The sequence below is a fragment of the Phaeodactylum tricornutum genome, chromosome 20 (genome assembly GCF_000150955.2).
Source record: "Phaeodactylum tricornutum CCAP 1055/1 chromosome 20, whole genome shotgun sequence".
NCBI classification, from domain to species: Eukaryota; Bacillariophyta; class Bacillariophyceae; order Surirellales; family Neidiaceae; genus Phaeodactylum; species Phaeodactylum tricornutum.
In genome coordinates, this window is record NC_011688.1 from 3,859 (window position 1) to 14,024 (window position 10,166).

A 10,166-nucleotide genomic window follows, 5' to 3' on the forward strand; every position below is an offset into this window, starting at 1 on the left:
ATAAAAGTACTACTCTGGGTTCTCCCTCCCCTTAGTATTGTATGATTATACTACTCTGGGATCTCCCTCCCCTTAGGCACGGTGATACATCTGATTGTGATACCAAGGCCTTGAAGGATACAACACAGACCAATGGGGAGTGTCAAGGTATAGTACCATGTGACATGTCTCCTAATGATGTACGTCCTCTAGACATCAACAGGGTGAACAGCAGTTGAGTGTTCACAAGGGAGAAGTGAGTTCTATGGAAGTGAACTCGGTCTTATTGCATGGAGCCCCTAGATACAATGATGTATTGTGCGTTGGAGAGAATGCAACTGAACATGTTGTGTTCTGACGGTGGCAACGGAGTGGGACTGACAATACTTATTGCCTGGCTAACGGATGTAAATGGATGCGCTCCATTTCCCGCGGTATGCATGTTATGAAAGGTATTTCCGGTTCCACTATAAGTATATGTGAGCGTGCGCCATGGTATAAGGATACTATGGAAAAGAAAAGATATCTGGTTTTGTTTGAGTTTGTTCCTCAGGTTTTGTGGTTTCTTGGCAAATCAGAGGAGCAACAAGAACTAGTTTATAGCAATAATTCTTCAATAATTGTTTTATAAGTTCTTTGATCCATACTGCTAGTTTACGCATAGGTCCTTGTATCCGCTGCCTAACGCAAGAGGAGCGTTGCCAAAAAGTAGAGTTTTACAGTCCCTAAGTCCCTTAGGTGTATTGCCAGTTGTTTGTAATAATGCCCTCTCCTGTTTACCAGGCTCTAACAGCGCTTCTGTCCACATGGTGTACATTGGTGTATATTGTAGCAGCGTTGAATGACAAAAGGTTGGTAAATTTTATCACGGTGGAAATACGGATTGACTTCCTGGATTCCATTGAAAGATATGAAAGAATCAAATCCAGTTGACCTTGCCAAATATGTTGTTGCTAACAAGTTAGTCTATGAACCAGCTTTTGCCTGGTGGGTACCAGTCATGTTACAAAAATAAGAGAGTATCATTTCAGCGGTAAAGACCAGATATCAGAAAAGGACTCAAAAATTTGGTATTTGTATGCCAAAATCGGTCAAAGAGGCTCTCGAAATTGATCATGACACTAACCCTTATGTATGATTGGATGCAATCAAAAAGGAAATGAAGAACAGTATGCCAGCATGTAAAGTTCTCAAGCCCAATGCCCTTAAACTAGTTGGTCACACCTGGGTACCTTGTCATATGATTTTTGATATCAAAATGGACTTCACTTGCAAAGCCAGATTCGTCGCCGGGGGACACGTTACACATCTGCCGTGTTCAATTACTTATGCCAGTGTTGTTTCGCGAGACAGTGTTCAAATTGCTTTACTTATTGCAGCATTAAATGACTTGTCTGAAATAATATGATTGCATTGGCATTTGTGATGTCAATGCTTTTTAAGCTCTTCTTGAAAGAGACTGAGCACAGGGTATTGCACAGGACAGATAAGCTACCTATGTTGTTACAGTATTTTAATTGATGTAAGCAGTAACTTGGGTTAGAGTTTAGAGTAACTTTATACTGACTCTACATGAACCACGAAAAAATAGAGTTCAGCTAGTACTTTCAATGCGGAGAGTTCAAAACCCTTAATGCGGTTCAATGCGGTATTTGGGTACAAAACACCGCATCAAAGGCAGCCTGCTTATGAGCCATTAATTTCGAATTCAGCTGATGCGCTTACACAGGTTCAATCAGGTCCAATACGACAGAACATAACGCGTCATATTTTATAGTCATTCATGTCAATGAAGAAAGTGCTTGCCGACTTTCCCGTTCTCAAAAAAGCCAGTTGGGACAAATTGCATTTGCATTTCTATTTGTCATTGCATGCAATGTCGAAGTTTTATTTATGTGTGTGGATCCCTTTTTTCCCCGTTGGGGTTTTCAATGGCCGCATTTCGCCAAGACTAAGGAGGCCATGGTCTCAACGGGAGGGGACTAGGAAAATTCTATAACAAGCTTATGGGGTTCAATATCGCTAATTTGTGGGGCCAAATCTATTGTTTTACGCCTTTGTATCTGCCTACAAAAATCTACAATCCTTTGGTTGCATGTTTTAGCTTGTTATCATTGCAGTTTCCTAAATGCACAACCGACACTAAGAAAACAAAATGCAGGCAAAACTAGACCAAGATTAGACAAGACTGTGTGTTGTTCATGTAGTGCATTTTTTCAGAGTTTGCCTCTACAACATGTGCCAAGTGCTTGTGAGTACTTCCGGAAAACAACGCAACTTCTGCAGACGGCTTGGATAAGAGATCTTTCCCACAAGAGCAACATGGAAAGAACTTGTGCAACAAACAGTTACAAGCACTGCTAATTACTGCAATTGGATTGGTCCATAGAGAGCATCAACAAGCGAAAGGGCGTATTTGGCCCATACTCTACCATGAAACAAATCACTCTTTACAAGCCAAGGCTTGTTCAAGCCTTGAAAGTGAACAATGCTCCACTCTCTTGTCCGGTTGTGCACATAGTCGTCTGGAGAGTCCATGAATACATTCCAAACTGAGTCAAGGTTGCCATGGGTCCCATTGCATTGCATATTCAAGGAAATTTGATCATTTCCGCCAATTGAAAAGGACCAGTACGATGCCACCTTTTCTGTGAAGTGGCTGGCGCGCAATGCATCAAGGTCTAGAAGCATCACTCCAGCATCGAATCCTGGCATGTCTTTGCTGGCTTTCTTCCACAGCTGCTGGGGAGATGTTACATTCAGGGCTGCCATCATAGATCCCACGTCTGTCTTTGCCAATAAGCTCCTGGCAACTATACCACATTCTGGCATGACCTTCCAGGTGTCCCAAATTGGTCTAAGTTGCTTTATCACCATGGCATCAACATCAATCCACAAAGTTCGCTGCACACAGGGAAGCATTTGGGGCAAGAGAAGCCGGACTTGAGAGAATGTAGGAACATGTTTTATAGGGATGGAAGAAATGTCCACAGATGGCAGCTGTATTGGTATTGTGTAAACCTTTGCATTGGGAAACCATTGAAGCACCATCCATCGGACTATACATCGCTGCTTTTCATTCATTCTGTCTGTAAGGAAATAGAACACAAATGTTTCCGTAGGGTTTGACTTGTACAGTGCATGAACCCAGCTGGGGAGAACATGCTTGGAGTCCAACCATAAAGGATTAATTGTAGTTGCAATATGAATAGCATCTTCTGTGTGCAAGTTGCCAATTGTATTCCTGCACACTTTGGTTTCAGACGGGTACTCCCATGAAGCTGGAATTGCACCAAATTTTCGTGCCGAGTCGGTCACTTCCCCATGGCACATAGTCAAGACGCGAAGGACGTTACGTTTCTTTCGGAAAAATATTGGGTTGGGATTGGGTGGTGGATCATCCCAATTGAATAAAGCCAAGGCTGTGGACCCATTTGTAGAGTGTACAGTGTGTACAGCCTGCTGCAGACCACTGAAGCGATCACCTCCACCCCCAGGCATATCATTGTCAATGATCAAAATCACGGGCGTTCCTGTGGAAGCAGCTGGCAACGCAATGTGCAGCCGCTGGGTGATGACCAACTTGGCTTTTTGCAAGCGAACCTTCATAGCATGAGCTTCAACGTATCGTGCCACCATGTCATCTATAACATTTGGGTCTTTAAGCTTTGCTGACAGGGTCACGGCTCTTGACTTGATGTGGTCTGGTAGCAGCTGAAGACCTTCTCTATTCACGTCTACAAGCAACACTTCATCGCTTTGTTCCATCAAAGCACGTTGCTCACTCCAAGTTGGCAAAAGAGTCATTGTCATGCACGCCGTAAAAACTGAGTGGATACCGATGGACTGAAAAAAATCGTGCGTCTTTGAGTCTCGTGCTCCAATAGGCCAATTTTGGTTGAGATATCCTTTTGATCTCTTTACGTCATCTTTGTTTTTGTTATTGTTGAGATGCATTGAGACAAAGATAGGCTCAAGCTTTTCAGGTGGCGGCCAGACCCAATTTGGAATCCCCCACCAAGCATTTAGAAACAGTGTTGTTTGTGTCAAAGCAGGTTGAGACGGGGATTGAGGGGTGACTTCACCTGTGGCGGAAAAGTCGGCGGAGTCAATCAATTTCACCACGTCAAGCCGGTCTCTGTCCACAAAAGCGTCGAGGCGCGGAAGAAATTGCAAACCCGCCAACCCTTGCATCTCGTCGCCTTGATTCATGCTAGGGTATGCCTTTGTCCCATGTCTTCTTGCCTGGTAGCTCAGTGTTCCAAAGTGTCTCTTAGGATGATGCTCCACTGTAGACTCATTTCCTGTTCTTATTCCTATATCTTGTAGGGGTCGCTGAGCAGCAAGACAGCTACTCTGTCGTGCACACAGGATGTCCCATTGGCTTCGTACCGGCCAGTCCGATGCAACGTAATTTGGCCATTTGTACATTACTAGCATCTCCTCCATAAGAGACTTGATCATTGCATCTTTCGGTGGCGCCGCTACTGCATAGAGACCCCCGCCAACTCCTGGCTTGACTAGGCCCATGTCAGCAGCCGTCATGAGTGTGGCGCCATCTTTAGCCGTCAGTTCGAGCATAGAGGGAAACGCCACGTTGAACCCCGGCAAGAGCACCATACCACCATATTTCCAGATCACAGTCAGCTGCATCACAACTTGAAGGGTCTGTTCAAAGTAAATTGCCGACAAGAGCTTTGCCAAGACATGATCTCCAATCCATTCTTCAAATGGTGAGTCTTCGGCCAACTGGGGGGCAATTATGTACTGGATGCTGATACAGGATGACATCAACGTCGCCTGTGGTGGGAGTTCAAGGACAGCCTTGTGTGCTGCCGAAACACATGCGGTTGAGCCACAGTATATAACTACTCGAATACCCGACAACCCTGATGTAAGCCCATCTATTGTGGTCTTCATGGCGTGAAACAAGGGTGGATCATTCCATGCCCAAACGAGACTAACTGGACCACCGTTGGCTAGCGAGCGGCATTCGCCTTGGAAAGATGCTGACTTGGCCATTTGGCGTGGTGACGATAGTACCTCACTGGTAGATATGGCTGGCACCGTCACGGCCTTCTGTGCTTCCAAGCAAAAGTCGTTGTGATAGTCAAAAGCGTAGAATGAATAGAAAATGGAGAACACGGAAGCAGCAACCAAAGGAATGCCGTACAAACAAAAATTTCGTGGTCTTGGCATCGTGGTCAGATGTGTACAATTGTCAATTGATGAATGTTGACTGTGAATAGCCAACTCACCGAGTACCAAGCAATTAGGCTCTGCAACACTTCGACTGATTATAACAGAAACGAGACAGTTTGACTGTAAGAAGTGAAATACAATCTGAAGAAAGCTGGAATGGCTACGCGCTCCTTGAAATTTTTTGTCCTTCATGCATGGTTTGGCTAGCATATGGCAAGCTTCACTGTCCACTGTTGCACGATCATCATTTGTAGAATTCTAACGACTGAGGATTTCTTAAGTAAAATTGCAGTCGACTGCCCTTTGGGAACGCGGAATATTTCGCTCCGTTCGTAACGCCTAATTGCTATTGACTCTACGGTGGACTGGCCCTGGCCAAGCCAGAAGCACTTGCCTGGCATATTTATAGTTTATTTGCTAGGGGAAATATGAGAAGAGCGAATGCTGCTTTTTAGAGACCAAATATCGTTGCTTACAATAAAAGAAAATCTTTAATAGATATAGACGCTCTTGATGTAGGGTTTTTCTGTAAAAGCAAACATGTGCAGGTCAATGATTGTCCCCGAATTTTTTCGGAAAACCCCACAGATTTGTCACATTTAATTTATTTTCCGAAGGAGGATATCAAATTGGCTTTGCAATTAGATGGTATGATTTCATATTTGTCAGTCTGCAAGCCGTCTGCGGAGGAATCTCACCTGTGAAAAATTTGGGATCCGTATTTGACGAATTTTCCTTGTCAGGAGGAGAAGCATACCGATGGCAAAGATGCTTTGGTATCGAGTCAATCCGGTCACGCAAACATTCAAGTAGTTTTGTTGCACTAAAGCACAGTATAAGTTGTGTTGTCTATTATTTCGATTTCATTTGAAGAGCAACATTTTGTCGATGCACTTGAAAAGACCGGTATTGTGAGTGTTGCTCACTTGTCAAATTTCAGGTACAGAGTTACCCCAGAGGAGATGGCTAAGCATTGGAGTTTTGGTTTATCTGCTGCGAAACAAACTTTATTGGCTACACCTCAAAGAGGAATGAAGGATGTAGCCAGTTGCACCCTAGCAAAGAGAGTCAAACCAACTACCAGTCAGCTCAGATAATGTCATCTTTGTACAAGTTTGTATACAGATGCAATGTTTTCTAGTGTGACGTCTTTGCACAGAAATACTTGTGCCTTAACAATCTCAATTGGACACGTGTTTATGCTATGAAGTCGAAGCGTGAAGCTCATGAGACATTGGATTTGTTGCTTCATTGAGAAGATGTTCCAGCCGAGATTATCTCCAAAGGTGCAAAAGAATTGGTAAAGGGTGAATTTAGACGGAAGGTTTGTGCTGCAGGTGCTCATGCTAGACAGATTGAACCTTACTCACCAAGGTTGAATTGAGCTGAGACTGCAATCAAAGCATTGAAAAGCATGACTAACATGGCTATGTCAAAGTCAAATGCCCCATTAAAATTATGGGATATTTGCCTGGAATTACAAAGTTTAATCCAATTGTTGATTGCCCATAATATCTACGCATTGAATGACAATGTCCCAAATACAGTTATGGGATATTTGCCTGGAATTACAAAGTTTAATCCAATTGTTGATTGCCCATAACATCTATGCATTGAATGACAATGTCCCAAATACAGCAGTGTCAGGCAATACTATGGATATAAGTCACTTGCGTGAATTTGCTTGGTATGATTGGGTATGGTATTTGGACCCAGTCGACTTTTTGGAGGACAAACGGAAACTTGGTCGCTGGATTGGTCCTGCGCATGATGTTGGTAATGTCATGTGTGCACGCATACTTGTCAAAACTGGTCAAATAGTATCTCAAACTTCTTACTCTCCACTGTTTACAGCTGATCTTAATCACAGGGTTGTACAATTGAAGAAATCCTTGTTTGACGGATCATTGAATCACTATAAAGATGAAAAGGCCATTTCTCCGGTGTTTCCTGAAGGGTCAAATGTGTTCAGCACTTGTTCAGACAATTGGAAAGATGAAAAGGCCATTTCTCCGGTGTTTCCTGAAGGGTCAAATGTGTTCAGCACTTGTTCAGACAATTGGATAGGGGATAAGCCGACAATGCCTCAGGCAGACAAGTTAGACCATGAAGCGTTTGATCAGTATATTAACGCCAAAGTTGCGTTACCATACTAGAACATTGCTACCACTGGTACAGTCATTGCAAGTAAGAATGACCGTGATGGTAATGTGGTCGGGAAATCGCATCCCAATCATGTGTTGGACACAAGAGTTTTGGAAGTTGCAGAATTTTGTTTTTGGCGTGTTCAACAGTATTTTGTTGACCCCTTGTGGGCATGCAATCCTCCACAAGCATGTGGATGAATTGGATGCTCAGTTGGTTTACTGCCACCTTGTCGCCTTTTATGGTAAAGGTATTTATGCGCAGATCACAGCTACGTCCATTGAAACCAAACTCACTTTGTATTCATTTGCGACAGCAAGACCTGTGTTGCCTTTTTGAAGACTTATCGCAATTTGATTTACGATCTCGAACAGTTTAACAAGTTCCCCTTGCCGGATCACCAGAAGAGCGTACAACTGAAGTCAGCTGTCCGTTCCCATCCGCAATTGAAACTTTACCTCAGCAATGTGCAGCTTAACTCTTGTACCCATGTGGGTAGAGTGCCAATGACTCGGATTTGGATTATGTCTATGATTTGATGCTTGACCATGCAACCAATATTGACCAGACCAATCTGGGGGACCGCAGTAACAACCGTGGTGGCCGTTCAGCAAACAACATGAAGTCTCAGTCTTCTTCTGAGGAGAAAACTAACAAACCAATTGGTAAGAAGCATAAGAATTATGTGCAACATGAGAAGTGGAATGCTCTCTCTCGCGAAGAGTAGCGGACCATTATGGACCAACAAGGACCTTGCCCTGCTCCAGCTCCCGCCCCTATCTTATTGGTGAACGCCGCTGCCACTCAGCCTCCTCCTACGGTATATGTAAGCAACTCAACGGCTGTTGACAACCAAAGCCTTGCTTTGATTCACATCCCGCCTGCAGCTGGACCCGGTCAACTGCTTTGTTCGCCCATTTCAAATTCGGCTGCCCGCCAGCACTCTGCTCCGTTGAATGGCGCAACGTCCGACTCTTTTTCGGTCAATGGGACCACCTATTGCCACAAAGTGAACCGTGCTTCTGTCCAGTACCGTTTCTCCACTCACAATATTTTGTTGAATAAGGACTCTTTGATTGATGGTGGAGCCAACAGTGGCCTTAGCGGCTCCAATGTAACCGTTACTTCGCAATCCCTGTTGGAGGCAACTGTCTCTGGAATTGGAAATTTGGAACTGACCAACCTCCGTTTGTCAACGGTGGCCGGACTTGTTCACATGATGGATTGCCCCATTATTGGTGTGTTTCACCAGTATGCTCATCTAGGTACTGGTAATACCATTCATGCGCTCCTGGGGAGTCATGGTTGACAACATCCCTCGTACTTTTGGTGGCAAACAGCGTATTGTCATGTCCGATGGCCGTTTTGTCATCCTGCTTTCAATTTCTGGCGGACTCACATATTTGTCTATGCAGGCCCCTACCGAGGAGGACCTGGACACTTTTGAATGGGTGCCTTTTACCGCAGATAACGAATGGGACCCAAATGGTGTATCTTCTCCTGCCGCTACCAACGATGACCTCAGTTTGCAGCTTCCTGCCGGCCATGTCCCGTTCCGTGATGAACGCATCAATAACTTTGGTCCCCTTGCGCATTCCGCGGCTGTCAGTCGATCCCCTTTGAATGCCAATGCTGTTCAACCTGATTTTGGATGGGTTCCCAGTGCTTGTATCTCTCGCATGTTTGAGAATACCACGCAATTCGCTCGTGCCGATGCCCGTTTGCCCCTGCGCAAGCACTTCAAATCGCGTTTCCCTGCTGCCAATGTATCTTGTTTGAACGAAATTGTGGCAACCGATACCTTTTTCTCGGATACCCCTGCGGCCGATGACGGCATTTTCAACCCTGGGGGGGGGGGGGGGCTACAATGGCCCAATGTTTCGTGGGAAAAAGTTCGCAAATTACCTCTGTCTTCCCAATGAAGCGCAAATCTCAGTTTGCCCATACTTTCGAGGACTTTGTTTGTACCCATGGTGCTCCCAATGCCCTCCTCAGCGACAATGCTTGTGCTCAGATCGGTAAGCAGGCGCTTCAAATTTTGCGAATGTATGCAATCGACAATATGCAGTGCAAGCCGCACCATCAGCACCAAAATTACCCGGAACGCCGCATTGAAGATGTGAAAAAGATGGTGAACACAATCATGGATTGTACAAACACTCCTCCGGAATATTGGTTGCTCTGCTTATTTTATGTGACCTACTTGCTCAATCACCTTGCTGTTGAAAGCTTGAATTGGCGTACCCTGCTTCAGGTTGCCCATGGACAGCGTCCTGATATTTCTGCCTTGCTCCTTTTCCGTTGGTTTGAACCCGTTTATTATTACAACCCTGACCATGCGTCTTTCCCATCGGCTTCTCGCGAGAAAACTGGTCGTTGGGTTGGTGTTGCTGAACACAAAGGTGATGCGCTGACTTATTGGATTTTGACCGAAAAAACTCACCAAGCCATTGCTTGTTCTGTTGTTTGTTCAGGCAATGTCAATACTGGTTTGAAAAAGCACCGTGCTGCAAATTACTCTCCCGATGGAGGTGAGCCTTCGAATCCTAAGCCTATTGTCTTGGCTATGAGCAGGCCTCCTTAAATGCGGTATTACCGCAAATAACCGCAAATAGCTTGTTTGCGGTGAATTTCAAACCATGTTTGCGGCTTTTTGCGGTATTCCTGACCCTACAGCGATATACTTAATAAGTGTTTGTCATATCTATGTCCAGTAGTTTATAATATTTATATGAAAGGTCTCTTCACTTTGTGTTGACGGCTGTATCTTAGTTTTAATGTAGTTTTACTCCATGATGAGAGTGGAGAGAGTCCTTAAATCACTTTAGCAAGATGTCCAA

The 10,166-nt window shown here is 44.5% G+C and overlaps 2 protein-coding genes across 2 annotated transcripts; one reads left to right on the top strand and one right to left on the bottom strand.

Moving 5' to 3' along the window:
* Window positions 1-2,130: 2,130 nt before the first annotated feature.
* PHATRDRAFT_48916 (predicted protein) lies at window positions 2,131-5,178 on the bottom strand (the record flags this gene model as incomplete). Its single annotated transcript, XM_002183618.1, has 1 exon — window positions 2,131-5,178. One exon carries the CDS (start codon window positions 5,176-5,178, stop codon window positions 2,344-2,346), a length of 2,835 nt encoding a protein of 944 aa, XP_002183654.1. The 3' UTR covers window positions 2,131-2,343.
* A 2,884-nt stretch (window positions 5,179-8,062) lies between these two features.
* PHATRDRAFT_39509 (predicted protein) lies at window positions 8,063-9,910 on the top strand (the record flags this gene model as incomplete). Its single annotated transcript, XM_002183495.1, has 3 exons — window positions 8,063-8,566; window positions 8,592-9,218; window positions 9,251-9,910. The coding sequence occupies 3 exons, from the start codon at window positions 8,063-8,065 to the stop codon at window positions 9,908-9,910; spliced, it is 1,791 nt and encodes a 596-aa protein (XP_002183531.1).
* Window positions 9,911-10,166: the final 256 nt, after the last annotated feature.